This window comes from Rhodamnia argentea, chromosome 2 (assembly GCF_020921035.1).
Source record: "Rhodamnia argentea isolate NSW1041297 chromosome 2, ASM2092103v1, whole genome shotgun sequence".
Taxonomy (NCBI): domain Eukaryota; kingdom Viridiplantae; phylum Streptophyta; class Magnoliopsida; order Myrtales; family Myrtaceae; genus Rhodamnia; species Rhodamnia argentea.
In genome coordinates, this window is record NC_063151.1 from 20,620,543 (window position 1) to 20,637,009 (window position 16,467).

General features: G+C 40.6%; 2 protein-coding genes across 3 annotated transcripts; both read left to right on the forward strand.

The window, feature by feature from the left end:
- The first annotated feature begins 3,107 nt into the window (after positions 1-3,107).
- LOC115739454 (protein DETOXIFICATION 27-like) lies at positions 3,108-8,057 on the forward strand. Of its 2 annotated transcripts, XM_048273866.1 has the most exons (9): positions 3,108-3,452; positions 5,651-6,192; positions 6,343-6,429; positions 6,539-6,595; positions 6,713-6,801; positions 6,910-6,951; positions 7,521-7,639; positions 7,760-7,849; positions 7,937-8,057. In XM_048273866.1, the coding sequence occupies exons 1-9, from the start codon at positions 3,153-3,155 to the stop codon at positions 7,991-7,993; spliced, it is 1,383 nt and encodes a 460-aa protein (XP_048129823.1). In that variant the 5' UTR covers positions 3,108-3,152; the 3' UTR covers positions 7,994-8,057. The 2 variants fall into 2 exon arrangements, with proteins under 2 accessions (XP_048129823.1, XP_030528413.1); XM_030672553.2 differs by having other exon boundaries at positions 6,713-6,951.
- Positions 8,058-11,125: 3,068 nt separating this feature from the next.
- On the forward strand, positions 11,126-15,723 carry LOC115739470 (protein DETOXIFICATION 27-like). Its single transcript, XM_030672578.2, has 8 exons — positions 11,126-11,470; positions 13,575-14,116; positions 14,295-14,381; positions 14,499-14,555; positions 14,711-14,949; positions 15,209-15,327; positions 15,418-15,507; positions 15,584-15,723. The coding sequence occupies exons 1-8, from the start codon at positions 11,150-11,152 to the stop codon at positions 15,656-15,658; spliced, it is 1,530 nt and encodes a 509-aa protein (XP_030528438.1). The 5' UTR covers positions 11,126-11,149; the 3' UTR covers positions 15,659-15,723.
- Positions 15,724-16,467: the final 744 nt, after the last annotated feature.

Here is a 16,467-nt window from a genome sequence, read left to right on the forward strand (position 1 = left end):
AGTAGCAAGTCCACGTGACTTGCATTATGATTGGCCTGACTTAAGTAGAGTTGCTTTGGGCTTAATCTAGATTGAGCTCGTAAGAGCACAGAATTTGGCCAAACCCATTGAAGATATAATATGGCCGAAAACACGTGCATGGCACATATGATGTCCTAAACAGGATGGATTGCTTTCTTGTGTTAAAATTGGAAAGAGTGAAGGCATGGGCGCAAAATATTCGGTCAATTGGGACGTTGTGCTTGGCCGAATGAAAGATAAGAAAAAAAGGATTAAGATGAAAAACAAATCAAGCCTAAAAAAGTGATCAATGGGTTTTAATAATTGCATTTCATACACCGCATATAGTTTAATAAGAAAAGAAAAATTCATAAACAAAATTGATTGACATTGCATTTACAAATCTTGTTTAGGTCATGCGGACATTATTTGGTTTTTGATTAATGTCTTGCAGAAAACTTGGAGTGTAATCATAGTGAAGTCATATTTTGCTTGATGCATTGAGATTTTTGCACTATTCATAACAATTTATTTATTGCTTTTGATAAATTGACTGTTAAATTTTTGTTAACATACCCGCATGATCACATATTGCATGTTGGTGGATTAGAATTAAGATCAACCAAGATTGCTCGCAAAATATTTTTGAAATAAACAGAAAAAGTTATCGAGATGGTTTTAATTAATCTAGCGTAATCATGTACCCGTATTTATGATATCTCTCTTTCGCAAAAGTGAAATATTCTCTCACATTTTACTTGGATTTCTGATCGACCCATAATAGATTATTGACGAGTCGTAAATGAATTAAATACATGATTGAATGATTAAATCAAAACCCAAAGTTTCAACTGATACGAGCTTAGGAGAGTGCGTGCCAAGTATTCACTTAGTAATTCATTGGCTTTTCCTTGGTGGTTCACCGCGTTAAAAGTCGCAACAATTTACAGCTCTCTTTGGTGTAGAGCTACAGGAAAATGCTAACTTTAGTACAACCTATGATTGATCTTTTCAATTCGACCCGAGATCTACTCAACATGTGTTGCATTCTCAATGTCGCCAGGTCACAATGACACGACAGTCCTAAACTGCCTAACGACAACCTTCTGCTTGGCCTTCGACAAAGGTTGACCTCGCTGACAACGACTATGATACGGAAATGCAAATCGCTACCATTAATTGATTGCATGAATAATTTCTTTTGGCAACTCCCTCCTCGAAAGACTATTCTCCATTTTGCTAATCTAAGAAGGTGGGGAGGGAATGCTAGTGTAGGAACTCTTTTGCGACCGCGCCGCTGAACATAGTCAAATTGACAAATGAAACGGCAAGACATGTATACTCCGTGGTCAGTGATCCTGTCATTTTCGGATCAACAACGTGTATGCATCAACAACATATTTAGGTGAAGATCGTGTGAATCCTCAATGCCACCAAAGGCAACAACCTTCATTCCAAGACAGGACTCCACTGGAAAAACGTTTTCTGCGCTTTTGCCGTTCTTTTCAGAGACAAGTGTGGCCCCCAAATGCTTGTCTTATAGCGTTATCGGATGTACGAGACTTCATGGAGTGGATTTGAACAGGAAAGCGATTTTCCATGAGAATGACCCCCCACCAGATAGTCTCCTTTTGAAACAAAGGTGCTTTGTTTCACATGCTCTAGGGGGATGGGAACTAGATGCGCCATACTAACCAAAATCTTCTCCCATCACCGGAGATGATTGGCCTAGTCGGTTAAGGCACGAGCGGAAATGGCAATCGCTTCTTCGGCGGCATGGCGAGCTTGAACCTACTTGCTTAGTGGTGGTATTCCGTGTGAAATCATGCATCATTTATTCCGCTGACAATCAACTATTGTTGTTGTTGCGGCAATAGAGTCGATTTCTGAGCTTGCGGGTGCTAGAAGTGGGCTTGAACCGGATATTCCTTAGCAAGTGAGACGCTCAACCGTAAACACTCATGAAGGTTTGCAGGCTAGTACTAGAACTCCAATTTCTCCTAACGTCGTGAAAGGTAAAGTATGTGATTCCGGAGAGATTAACCTGCACAAGTAGGCGAAATTTCTGTCACTTGGTAGTGAATTTAATTGGTAAGGAATAAATCTATTGTTGCGAGCCACATGAGGCATTTCCTATACCATGAAGTACATACCATTAACCTGCACATTTAGGTTTCAAGTTGGACTGCACCTAATTCATGACATTAATTTCATTTCAATGAATTTGAGGTCTTATTAACCTAAATTGAAGTTCCCAATTGTACAAAACGATGTGCTTCTAGAGTTGTACATCCCAATGGTACTTGTTTTTGGTTTCGGTAACTAGTTGCTCGACCAACCATTCCACACATACCATCAATTTCCTCCCATCCGTCCTTTCCGCCACCCTCTTGCCATTGCACGTCTCTAAAAATTTTAGTATGTTCTGGTCAGGTCTTGAGAGTGAAAGCTAATCGACAACAATAGTTAGAGATTTAATTTAAAACAAAAAACAAAAACAAAAACAAAATTCTATCCGTCTTCTCACTTTCATGAAGGTCTATATCATTGAAATGGGCATATATTATTACGCCATTAATGGCAGTCGATTTTCTTTTCCAATAAGAAAGGGTAAGTTATACAATGCATTGGATAGAGTCGGAGATGATCAAAATCCGAATTCGTTGAAAGATATTATGCAATGAGATCTGCTGTCTCTTCTCTCGTTAATTGAGCAAAATCCGAATCGATCTATTCCTTTTGAAAAGAACCGAAGGGATGATATCATTGCAGGGGTCATCATTTCTATCTCACACAAACATGGTACATATCTGACTCGATCAATACCGCTTGATTCACTGAAATTGGTTAAGAACACTTTACTCATGTTCATCCCATATTATTATTGTTGTTGTTGTTAGTATGGTATAGAAGAACTCACCAGCCCAACCACCAAGGATAGAAGATTCATATGTCTGCTTGTTGAAGCGGCCTCGGCATCAAAACGATGAGAACAATTTCCCACCACCAAACCGAGAGAGTCGGAATAGGTCAAAATCAAAATTCAGCGACCAGCTCTCGATTCTTGAACTGAGATTCTTCTTCGTTCCCACTTAGCTCATTTGTCAGACTTTTCCGGGAAAAGGAAAGAAAAGAAAAACGGTGTGCCTTTCATGGCGATTGTCGACATCGACAGCGGCTCCCACCAGCCTCTGCTGCGAGAATCTGCAGCGGGCGGCGACCGCAACGGCAGGGATCATGATAACAAGGAGAAGACGAGCTTAAGCATGAGGGTGTGGGCTGAGACGAAGAAGCTGTGGCACATCGCCGGCCCTGCCATCTTTAGCCGCATGGCCTCATACAGCATGAACATCGTCACGCAGGCGTTTGCGGGACACCTTGGGGAGGTTGAGCTCGCCGCCATGTCCATCGCCAACACCGTCATCATCGTCGGCTTCAATTTCGGCCTCTTGGTAAGTACAGAAAACACCCCCCCAAAAAAAAAAAAAAAAATCATCCGCTAATTCTTGGATTCTGATAATCATTAGATGGTGCTCCTGAGATAGAAGTCGTTCAACAACACAATAAGGACCAGACAAAACTTAGACAATGTAAAAGTTTTGATAGACTTAAATCATATTGACGCATACCGTCGTGTTGCAATAGAAAAAATATAGGATTTTGAAACAATATCGCAGAAATGCGAGTGTTGGGCGACCACCATGGGAAGCCGAATTCGCCGTCCACGTCTATCGTCGACGCCTTGTATGTTTCAACTTGACTGTCGAGTCTTCTTCACCGGTTATTCTAGGTCTTAGAGTCTGGGAACTATTTGAAGTCACTATAGCAGAGTAATGCGTTCGTTTATTTCACGAAAAATACTACGTATTTGGAAAATGCATTTTAAAAAATCATTTTTCAGGAAAGCGATTGAAGTTTTTCAGCATTTGGTTGAAACTTGAAAATGAGCGGAAAATATTTTCTGTCGTTTGGTATGGAAAGTTCGATTTAATTTTCTGCATCATATTGAGTAGAAAATTGCTGATGTGGACCCCACTTGTGCCAACATAGATCATTTTTGTAATTAAAAAAAATAAATTTGTAATAGTAATTTTATTTCTGAATTTTTTAATATTCTTATTTTATGTATTTTTTATCTTCTTCTTTTTTTTCTTTTCTTCCTACCTCTGCCGGTCGCCGGCCACGATGATGGCTAGCAAGCTTGATCCCATCGATCTTGGGCTAGGTCAAGCCTTGCCAAGTCAGCAACACTCTCCCTCGAGCAAGGTGTTGGCAAGGCTAGAGCTCCTTACCCGAGCCTTGACCTCACCTTATCTAGCGAGGTGGAGCCTCGCCAGAGGCCCGCAAGTCTTGTCCCTCGTCCGTGGCTGATCGCCGACCGTCGCCGTGGCCATCGACTAGTAGAAGAAGAAAGAAAGAAAGAAAGAAAATAAAATAAAATAAAAAATAACGTAGAAAATATTAAAAATTTAAAATATTTTTATTATTAAAAATAGTTAAAAATTAAAGGAATGTGAAAAAGTAGGGGAAGAAAGACGAGGGAAAATGTTTTTCTCTTTCCAAAAAGATGAAAATATTTTCTCCACTTTTGAATGTGCTTTTTCTTGGGTAGAAAATATTTTTCTTGATTAGCTTATTTTTCATGAACCAACTGTAAAAAAATTTGAAAAATATTTTTCTGAATTTTATTTTTCGCGAAACAAACAAAGCTTGAGTTAAATTATTGTTTAACAAGTCAATGTGTCATGATCGAATCCCCCATTAAAGATTGTCGTTCTCACGTGTTTTTGTACAACGTGGTATAGTCGTAGGAAATGTCCAATAATTGCCAAATGGAGTTCATCTTGGGGACTCGCTTGGGCCTCTCACGGTCATCTTTAAGTATTCGACCACATGATGCAAACACCGGAATTACCAGACTCTCTCCGTTGACTTTGTCTTTTTCCACACCTTTTCTTGGGGGATTGACAAAGCAAAAGGATACTGTGAAGGGAGCTACTATGATGGACAATACTACAATTATTTCCGATCTCACAATTTTTCAATTAATGAGTGCTTTATGCAAAACATGCAGTGACGGTGTGTGGATCTACGGTCAGATCAAACTGCCATGAAAGCATTTTGCTAATGTGAAACCTCTTATTAGTTGGCCATTTGGTGTCGATAGTTAAGAGTAAGAATTCGAAATTAACAAAAGGCAAATCTGCGTAATCATATACGTGAACAGAAGAATCACAAGAGCCAAACAAAATCTCTTTCGCATGTTCAATTGTTTTCCACCCTTTCATCATAATCCTCACTGAAGGACGTCACCGGTTGATTCGGGATGTGGAGGTTCGTTCAACCTAGGCGTGTCTGTGAGTGTGTCCTTTGTGAGGAGTTCACGCTGATACAAGGCATGAAAGATGGTGACCAGTCGCGTTCAAACCTCAAACCCTTTGTACTGATTTGGGAGCGGTATCGTTTGATTGTGCATGTGTGGTATCACTTCTTGCACATGAAAGAAAACTTGAATTTTTATACATCGCCTTAGGGATTAATCGGGTGGTCAGAGCGATTTTAGCTGCAAGACATTCAGTTTGACACGAAGAAAGAAGGAGAAATTTAGAGCTTCATGTCAACTTTCTTAAGTTTGGATTGTGGTTATTAGTTGGGTATGGCGAGCGCGCTAGAGACGCTCTGCGGTCAAGCCTTCGGCGCGAAGAGATACCACATGCTCGGCATCTACTTGCAAAGGTCGTGGATCGTGCTCTTCCTGTGTTGCTTCTTGCTGCTCCCCTTCTACGTGTTTGCCACGCCGCTTCTGAAGCTCCTGGGGCAGCCGAACGACGTGGTGGAGATGTCGGGCGCAGTGGCGCTGTGGCTCATCCCGTTGCACTTCAGCTTCGCCTTCCAATTCCCCTTGACGAAGTTCTTGCAGAGCCAGCTCAAGACCCAGGTCTTGGCATGGGTCTCGCTGGCCGGCCTGGGGATCAACGTGCTCACGAGCTGCCTCTGCGTCTATGTGTTCGACCTCGGCGTCGTGGGGCTGTCTGTCGCCTTGGATCTCTCCTGGTGGTTCTTGGTGCTCGCGTTGTTCACTTACGCCGCGTGTGGCAGATGCCCGCTGACGTGGCCCGGCTTCTCCATGGAGGCTTTCTCGGGGTTATGGGAGTTCGTCAAGCTGTCCGCTGCTTCTGGAGTTATGCTTTGGTAAAAATTACGCATTCTTAGTCTCCGTCTCTACAGTTACACTATGCATGAAGTATCAATATTTAGCTTATAACTCTGTCCCTCGTCTAGAATTTTTCGAACTTTTCTTAGAATTTGATCATCACGTTTTCCTTGGCACTTTTCGAACAGTTTGGAGAATTGGTACTACAGGATATTAGTACTTATGACTGGATATCTACAAAATGCCACGATTGCTGTGGATGCCTTGTCCATCTGGTAATAAATAATTTATCTCCACTTTGGTAATTTCATCGTTAGAAGGATTATTCCCTAAAGTGTCGCCCATTACGCTACTAACAAGTTTATAATTATACGTCTATGGCAGCATGAGCGTCAACGGTTGGGAGATGATGATCCCTCTCGCCTTCTTTGCCGCAACCGGGTACGGACTTGCGAAAGAACTCTCTTTTGCCTTCAGCAAAATAAGCTTCCACAAACAAGAAATCTGTTTATCTTCCGTTCCTTAGATCTTTATTCTCTAGTTTGCTTAATTTTCCAGAGTGAGGGTGGCGAATGAGCTTGGAGCTGGGAGTGGCAAGGCCGCGAAATTTGCGACCGCTGTTTCCGTGGTGCAATCTACAATAATCGGTTGCTTCTTCTGTGCTCTCATCATGGTCTTGCATGACAAATTTGCGTACATTTTCACTTCTTCCGCCAATGTTCTTGAAGAAGTGGACACGCTCTCTTATCTTCTAGGTGTCACCATACTTCTCAACAGTGTTCAGCCCGTCCTATCAGGTGAATCTCCTTATCCATCTATTTCTATATGAGTTTACTACTGGTAGCTCTTCTCTTCCATATATCCATCTGCGTAAGATCACATAATGTAACGGTGAAAAGGAAATTTTCGTGGTATTGATATCGGATCGATCATCAGTGTACTTTCATAGAAGATGAGGTGGTTTGTTCAGTACGAGTGTGATCAGTCTGACATTGGCATTGGAGATAACATGTTCAACCAAAGTTATAGAATGAGAATCAAATAAAACAGCGTTACAACTCATGGAGCTTGCTTTCGAGTTCGATTGAGCTCTCCTGTGAGATATCGACCTGCACAAAATTAACTCAGTTGATCATTTGGTGAATTGCTACTAGCATCCAATACAACCTTACACTAGAGCTTTAAAAACAAAGCGTGATACTTTAGTGAAAACAAATTGTTTGATATCATCTAGAATTCACTCCAAGTAAACATAACACGACTTCGACCCTATTTGAACTCATCTCACTACAACTCAGACTAGCTACATGAGATTTAGGGTCAGTTGGAATTTAGATCATACGCACGAGTTTTGTCGATGCTGCAGGAGTTGCTGTGGGATCGGGATGGCAAGCGTATGTAGCATACATCAATTTGGGATGCTACTATGTTGTGGGTCTACCTCTTGGGTTCCTCATGGGATGGGTTTTCCACTTAGGTGTTATTGTAAGTTTTTTGGATCCTTCATTTAGGTCATCACCTCATTTTTTTGTCATATGCTTCGCTCCTTAGGCTCAATAAACAGATTGATTAGTTAATGTTAAGGAAAACTTGGAATAACTGCAGGGTATTTGGGGTGGGATGATTTTCGGAGGCACTGCTATTCAAACTGTGATATTGGCCATCGTAACAATTCGATGTGATTGGGAGAAAGAGGTAATACTCAAGTATATTTCATGTTTCTTCTGATCAAACATACATAAAAATTTGTGTAAATATGTCTGTGATAATGGCAAAATGCAGGCGGAGAAAGCTAAAGTGCGGGTTGCCAAATGGTCAACTCCAACCCTTGACGATTGATGAATCAGCGGCCAGCTAAAACTAATTATTTGAAGCTAGCTATCAAATCGACTGGTGTTACGAATCATGTCGAATCTCGGGGGATTTATTAGTAATTTGTCTTGAACATGGACATAACCCCACGCGTTCATCAACCACCGATCCTTTTGTTGCATCTTTACTTTCCAACTTTCTGCGGAAAGAAAAGAATTCGAACTTCTTGATTTTACATCCAAATTGGCTTCATCTTCTTGAATCGACTACTCAAATAATAGGATCGGGAAAGTGACTTTTACACATGGAAAATCCATCACAAGAATGAGCAGAAATTACAGTTTTGCGCTAGCTCGGGAAATTAGTCGTAACTTTTTTATACAGATGGGAATGAACTGATTCCAAAGCCAAATGTACGAAGACTCTTGGATGTACAACTTTTCTATTTCGAGTTTTCTCAGGTGAGCATTTTATAAAGATCATAATTGGGGTGGAAATGGATAGACTTGAATAGACAGAATGAGGAAAACATAGGAACTTCAATGATTGCTCTTCTAGGCATTCAAGGAAGTTGAAAGGGCATCAATTCTTCTTGATTGATTGCTGTAACTCTTCAAGAATGTAGATTTTGAAAACTCCAACTTTTCAAGGAAGAAATTAAAACTCTCGTAGGTTTTCAAGGAGAATGAACTCTACAAGGTTCAAGGGAATTGCACTAGGAAAGTTTTCTTGCTCAAATTCTTCTGTTTTCTACATAAATTTGATGGTATTTTAAAGCAAAACAAAAAGAAGATCAAAAGACTAAAGTCAAATCTAGAAACTAGAAATTATTGAAGAACATAGAAATTAGAAGTGCTTAGAAACTAGTATCTATTAAAAAGTACAATAACGCTTGTGGCTGTCACGAGGTGTCTTGTTGTAGGCTTCCAATACATGGGAGATGCCAAATCTTTATGACGAAGTTTGTCGATGAGACTCTTGAACTTATCGATGTTAGGCTTGTTGATGTCAAGCTTGCATGCGGGGACTTGCCGATGAGATTCTTGAATTTATCGATGAGAGGCTCTTCAAGCCTTAATGCGGGTTTATCTACAGGCTGGTCTTGAATATGGGCTGCATCAGAATTTTAAAAACTATAAGAAGCAATAGGTGAATTTAACTGCCAATTTGTTGTATCGTGAAAGTTGCAAGTGCTTAAAATTGTGAAAAAAAAGGATCAACTAATGTGTGCTGCATGATTAAAAATAGAGAAAAGTAAAACGCAACAGTCGCTTCAAACAAACAAATCTATCTATATTATTTGGAAACAAAATACTCAAAGTTGGTACGCCAAAAACAAATACCAAAATTTTTAAAACGAAAACAATCTTGTCCATGAATTTCGTAACTTTCTTTTGACATAATTTCAATGAAGATTTTGAGTCTCATTCTCAATCAGTCGAGTCACGATTAATCTTATCCTAGCGCTCCACTTTAAACAATCAACACATATAATGTCCGTTGAGTGTAGTCATGCCAAATAGACATTTTATAAATTCTCCGACAGCCTCAGTCCATTTGAAGCGGGGGCGACGGGCGATGGGCTACAGCCGCGATAAAGAGTGATGGCTATAGAGGCGGGGCAATGTTGGTGGTGGCAGTGGCGGTGGCGGTGGTGCCATAGCCGTCTGTATCTTCCTCAAAAAGTAAAACTGTACTGACCAGTTTGGAACCAGTAATAAATTGTGTGAAGAATTTAACGGACAAGTAAAAAATCTTCTCTTAAAAATCAATCTCCTAGGGTATGGAGGCAATCATATAGATTTCAACAAAGGCGACAGAAAAAGGGAGGAGCTCACCTGGAAACACGAGGGAATAATTCTCCTTCCACTTGGATTAAACTTATAATATGATTGTGTGGTGGAAAATTTCGTGATAAAGAAGAATATTTTTTTTTCAGATTTTTTTTTTAAAGTTAGTTTTTATATGTTTGATGGTATGCTGAAAAGCACATGAAGCTCAATCTTAAGGTGTAGGACAGTAGGTAACTACTGAAAAGAGACTTGTTTCCTCGATTCAATACTGGGAATTCGTTTTCCTAATTTTGAGTGTGGGTATTTTCTTTGACCGTAAATATTGTCCATTGAATAACTATTTTCAGTGAACCAAGCCCGAAAAAGTCCGAAAAACTAATTTTGCAGTGTGCTCCTTTTAGTGGAAAAACACACCCTGCAAGAGATTCAACTCTATGTATGCTCTAAGTAATCCATCTTAGTTATGTTTAAGCCGAGTGGATGTATTTGATTGGTTTCGTTTCGAAGAGGTTGTTCAAGTCTCGAGCTATTCCGGAAAATAATTGGATAGTAAGGGCATTATGCGTCTATCTAATCTTTGAATTTTTAGTAATACATCCATAATATAAAAAAAAAAAAAAGGATAAAATGACACTAAAAATGCTAAAAATTATGTACGGCGCTCACTTTAATGTCAAAACTTTTTTTTCAAACCACTTTAGTGCCAACTCCGATCCGATTAGTCGAAAATCCTATGTGATATTTTTTTTATTAATATCCGAAGCCAACGTGATTCGTCGGAAGTCTAGTCGGTAATAAAAAAAAAACTAAAAGTTCAAAAAAAATATAAAAATATAAAATACAACTTAACTAGATTAAAAAAATAAAAAATTTAAAGATAAGCCAAAAATAAGCTACAATTTCTAAGTAAATAAATAAATAAGAGAACACGTCCCTCTCCGTTGCCCGCCACCATCGCCGACAATGGCCGGCAAGTGGGGATGGCCAGCGAGGGTCGCCGAGCCCCGGCCAGCTGCAGTTATTAAAGAAGAAATGACACTTTGGTAATGTCTACCCATTTCATTTGACCCTATCTTGATAATCACATTTCGTGATTTTGGGTAATGTACATTGAAAACGGAAATACTTCATGGATGAGTTGAGACTAGTGTAGGAACTAATGGACCTTTTCTTCTCCGTTAAGTGTGGCATCAGTTGGTAATGATGGCGCACTACATAATGCAATTGGCAAAAATAAACAATTGGACGCACAGAGACGAGTGATCCCTCACGACCCAAAAAAAAAAGGTCACCCTTGAATCTGGTCCACATCTCATTCCTTGCACGTTTCACAGAACTTCAATTTCGTGATATATTAGTCTCTCTTTCTCTCTCTCTCTCTCTCTCTCTCATGGCGGGTGTCGCCGGCGACGGTGACGTTAACCAGTCCCTATTGGCGCACCCGGTGAATGGCCGTCGAAACGGAGTTGATCATTGGGACGAGAGGGAGCAGGAGAGGGAGAAAGAAAAGGTTAAGAAGAAGCTCGCGACTAGAGTTTGGATCGAGACGGAGAAGATATGGCAGGTAGCAGGCCCTGCCATCTTCACTCGGGTAGCGATGTACTCCATGAACGTCATCACCCAAGCCTTCTCCGGCCACCTCGGGGAAGTCGAGCTGGCGGCCATGTCCATGGCCAACACCGTCATATTGGGCTTCAACTTCGGCCTCCTGGTAATTCCATCGGACTCTTTTCATTATGATGCTCGTCTTGCTTGATGAGTACAGTTTTTTTTTTGTCTCGCTCAACGTGCGGAATTCAGATCCTAGTGGTTTTCATTTGGCTTTTGTGGCCAACGATTTAATTTGGTTAACAAAAGTAAAAATCAAAAAAAGTATCTTGTATAATGTGGCCACACAACATGCTTTCAACTAGAATTTGTACACATTGTAACACAGTAACTCCGGTGTAGAAGTGAGTTACTTACATTTTCTCATCCATCACAGAAGTATATGTGAAACATTTTCTGAACAAACTTCTTAAGGTCTAATTTATTTTATTGTTAGAAAATATTGGACTCTTTGTTATGCTCATCCTAATATAGAAAAATTAGGGGATAATCGTTTAGAAACCCTTAAACCCATTGTACGGTGGCCCATTCCATCCTAAATTTTTACCTTGATCAATCTAATTCTAAACTTTTCAACAATTTGCCAGTATAATTACTCTGATCAATTTTGGTCAGAAATTGCTGACGTTGATGCTGGATGTCCTATGTGGAACGGTTGGTACCGACGTAATGATTTTTGAATTTTTTTTTTTTCATTTCCTTTCTTTCTTTTCCTTTTTCCCTATTTTCTTCTATCAATCCAGGGCCTTGGCGATGGCCAATGACTTGCTCGCCATCGGGCAAGGGCCAGCGAGGGCATCATAGCCCTCACTTGTGGCCGACGACCTCCATCATCTGTCGCCAAAGCCCCAACAACCGGTTGAGGGAAACATGGAAAAGAAAAGATAAAAGAAAAGAAAAGAAAAAATTCCAAAAATTATATTAAAAATTTGCAAAAGTCTTCTATGTCAGCATCGTGCCACATAGGATAGATGGCGTTCATGCTAGCAATTTTTTGTCAAAATTAACTAGAACGACTATATTACAAAATCGTTAAAATGTTTAAAACTAAATTGATAGATTTCGACCAAAAAAAAAATGGCCAAATTGATTTAAGACTAAAATTGATTGCCATACAATAAGTTTAAGACTTTTTAGATAATTTTTTCGAAAAATTAATCTACCGTATATCTATTATGACAGGTTCAACTGAAATTTAGAAAAGTGACTCTGGGAATTTGAAAATGTCAAATAATTACTTTGAGTTAACTTGAACCTCTTCCACCACTAAATGCCTGCTAATAATAGGTATCGAGACATTGACTGTCGACCGTAGCTGGCCGAGACTCGAAGTTAGTCGAACTATTGAACGCAAGGCACCTATTAACAAAATTGAGCAATTATTGTGCGCATCAATTGTATGTGAGCCACTTCATCCTGGTCATAAAATCATGTGGGTTTCACGTGAGCCTACGCTATTTAATGACCGAAATAGCGTGGGCTCACATGTTTTGAATGCATACACAAATTCTTCATCGGAACTTTGTCTATACTTGCATTGCGGGGGGGTCATACTAGGGTTGTTCTTGCAACCAAACTCGAGTACGAATGGTCTTCGTCGACTATTGAAATTGAGTTACAGGAAGCCGATCCAAGATGGTCGATGGTTGAACTCGGGTCCTTCGCAGCCGAACCCAATTGTCTAACGATTGGACTTTGGAGGTCGAACACGGGTGTGCCTCGTGGAAAATGGTTTATCTGCTCCCTTCCCCTAAACTGCACTCGTTCGTTCGATGCCCATACTTAGTGGCTAGACTGTAACTAGAACCGATGCTCTTTTGACTGGAAAATCAGCCAAATGCGTCACTACTTGCAGAAAATTGATTGGATTCTAGTCAAAGTGTATCGATTGCCAAAACAATGAAAGTTCAGTACATTGAGTGATTGAAATCAAAGTTTAGTAGTCGGATTCAAGCTTCAACTAAAATTAGTTCGGTGACCATTTTGAAATTTCCCCTTATATGTCCTTCAAAATAAGGAAACATAACTTCATTGCACTTGATTAGTATCGATCGCATTTGTAATTGAATTAATTTCAGGTACACAGTCTATATAAGATCCTCTACAATTTAAGTGGGCAAGTAATGAAAATGCGAAAATTACTATATCTCACCTTGTATTTAGCAAATTTAACGGACTTCTTTTTTGGGCGTGGCAAAATTGATTAGCTAGGCATGGCGAGCGCGCTAGAGACACTCTGCGGCCAAGCCTACGGTGCGAAGAGATATCACATGCTCGGCATTTACATGCAAAGGTCGTCGATCGTGCTCTTCCTGTGTTGCTTCCTGTTGCTGCCCATCTACATTTTCACGGCGCCACTCCTAAAGCTCCTAGGCCAAGCCGATGACGTCGCGGACATGTCCGGCTTGTTGGCCCTATGTTTCATCCCTCTTCACTTCAGTTTCGCGTTCATGTTCCCGCTGAACAAGTTCTTGCAAAGCCAGCTCAAGAACCCAGTCATGGCATGGGGCGCGCTGGCGGGCTTGGTCGTGAACGTGGTCGCGAGCTGGCTCTGCGTGTACGTCTTCGACTTCGGCGTGGTGGGCCTGTGCGTGGCCTTGGATCTCTCGTGGTGGCTCATGGTTTTGGGGTTGTATTGGTACTCGGCTTGTGGGGGTTGTCCTTTGACATGGACCGGTTGGTCCGTGGAGGCGTTCTCCGGGTTGTGGGAGTTCTTCAAATTATCTCTTGCTTCTGGAGTAATGCTCTGGTACGTATCTCTTTCTTCTAGGAAGTCATGAGAGATTCCGATCCACACGGAGTCAACCCTATGTGTACCTTTTACAATTAATGATAAGTTGAAATAGTGTTGTAATTCTGCTTATATTTTTCCATGTTCCACATTGGGATTCAATAACTTGGTTGCTTGTATCTCGGCATGCGATCAGCCTAGAGAATTGGTACTACAGGATATTGATACTGATGACCGGATATCTGCAAAACGCTACGGTCGCGGTGGACGCCTTATCAATTTGGTATGTGCGACTTTCCTCAGATGTAAGAGATTTTATGAGCATTGCCTCCTTGCAACTGCAAAATGTTTCTTCTTGTTTAAGGCTTTGGATGAGCTATTCATTTCATTCTCATTGCAGCATGAGCATCAATGGATCGGAAATGATGATCCCTTTAGCCTTCCTTGCTGCCATCGGGTTCTCTCTCTCATATGATGCTTATTAACCATTTTCTGTTGATCACTACAAAAGGTTTAGAACTGAATTGACACCAATAAAATGTTTCGGATTGAATTAGGACCAATGCAATACTTCTGGGAAATGTGCTCATCATGTAATTACGATTCTTTTAGAGTAAGAGTGGCGAATGAACTTGGAGCGGGAAACGCCGAGGCTGCCAAGTTCGTAACCATCGTGTCGGTGGTTCAATCGACTATGATTGGCCTCTTCTTCTGTGCGCTCGTAGTGATCTTGCACAACAAGTTTGCCTTCATTTTCACATCATCCACAGATGTTCTCGAAGAAGTGGACGAGCTATCTTATCTTCTGGGAGTCACGATCCTCCTCAACAGCGTTCAACCAATTTTGTCAGGTGAATTTATGTATCGATTTTATTAGCAAAAGTTTCGGTGCCCTTCTTTCTAGTTAGTGTTAAATGTAATTAATTCATTCAACGAAAAAAATATTTTCTTATTAATACTCTTGGACACTCGCTAACAAGACCCTTTACATATTGCTTACTTTCACATCCATCTCCCTGTAATAATGCATTCATAATGTCCAAGTACTTGCAAGAATTGAGAGGAAGTCGAGTGAGTAAACAGTGACTATAACTCGAAACCCCTTCTCAGGAGTGGCCGTCGGATCGGGATGGCAAGCACATGTCGCGTACATAAACTTGGGATGCTATTACGTCGTTGAGCTTCCTCTTGGATTGCTCATGGGATGGGTGTTTCACTTTGGTGTCGTGGTACGTATCCGAGCCTCCAATCATTTGGCTTTCCATTCGATAATAACTTAGTCTCTCGATTATGTTAATCGTGATTCGGAAACATGGTAGGGCATATGGGGTGGCATGGTATTTGGTGGGACTGCTATCCAAACATTGATACTTGCCGCAATAACAAGCAACTGTGATTGGGCGAAGGAGGTACATGACTTTAGCACTAAATAAGCACCAGAAGAAGACTCTGTCTCTATGAATCTACTTGACTTGATCAATGCAGGCTGAGAAGGCTAAGGCACGGGTAGCAAAGTGGTCTACTCCAGATCCTGAGTTGCTTGCTTCAGCCGATGGCTAGAAAACTCTCACATCTTCAGTATCGGATCATCTTATATTTTGTATGCACAGTTGATTTTCGTAGCTTTGAAGTGGGAGCAAGTAAGACAAAGGCTCTTTTTCCTACACACTGAAGTTGAGCAGCTGGCGTTGGTTGTGGGTGCCCTCTCTTCGTATAAGTTTCAGACAAAATGATACTAGTATCGCATGATCTGTCTATATGTTGTAGGAGTTTAGGTGTTTAAGATCGAAAAAAAGGTCGAGCAGATTTCGATAAGGGCCACCCAGAAAGGGAAGAGCTCAACAGGAAACACGAGGGACTTCATTTCAGTCAATTATTGTTGTTCCACTTGGACTAAACTGGCAAAAATATCAGCAGGGAAACGAACAACACTTACAAGAAGTGAGGATTCAACTGTATCTCTGCTCTAATGAGTCCATTTTAGACATGTCTAAGGCAAGTGAATGTATTTAGTTGGATTTGTTTCGATGAGGTTGTTCAGCTCCCGAGCTGTTCTGGAAACCAAAAGGACATCCGTGATGCATGTGCTCTGATTTCATCTGATCGTCAAACTTGCTGAATCAGATAATAAATTTGATGAGAGATTACCCATTAGATTTCTAATAGTAGATCCATAATCACAAAAGTGTTTACGATTGTTCCTGAAGGAAAGAAATGATGCGATAGACCTAAGACTCATCAATTTCTGTATTTTAAAGGAAATTAAGTGCATACTCATGCGCATGCAGCAGTGCCTGCTTTGCATTTCAACTGCCTTTGTTGAAATAATCTCACCTCTTTTTTTTTTTTTTCTGGGTCAAATGTAGGTA

What these genes read in the sequence shown, in the direction of transcription:
- LOC115739470 (XM_030672578.2), top strand. Translation starts at nt 11,150, where the DNA reads ATGGCGGGTGTCGCCGGCGACGGTGACGTTAACCAGTCCCTATTGGCG. An exon ending in GCTTCTGGAGTAATGCTCTG is followed by an intron (nt 14,117 to 14,294) that starts GTACGTATCTCT and finishes GCATGCGATCAG; the next exon opens with CCTAGAGAATTGGTACTACA. An exon ending in CGTTCAACCAATTTTGTCAG is followed by an intron (nt 14,950 to 15,208) that starts GTGAATTTATGT and finishes ACCCCTTCTCAG; the next exon opens with GAGTGGCCGTCGGATCGGGA.
- LOC115739454 (XM_030672553.2), top strand. Translation starts at nt 3,153, where the DNA reads ATGGCGATTGTCGACATCGACAGCGGCTCCCACCAGCCTCTGCTGCGA. An exon ending in GCTTCAATTTCGGCCTCTTG is followed by an intron (nt 3,453 to 5,650) that starts GTAAGTACAGAA and finishes TGTGGTTATTAG; the next exon opens with TTGGGTATGGCGAGCGCGCT. An exon ending in GCTTCTGGAGTTATGCTTTG is followed by an intron (nt 6,193 to 6,342) that starts GTAAAAATTACG and finishes CTTTTCGAACAG; the next exon opens with TTTGGAGAATTGGTACTACA.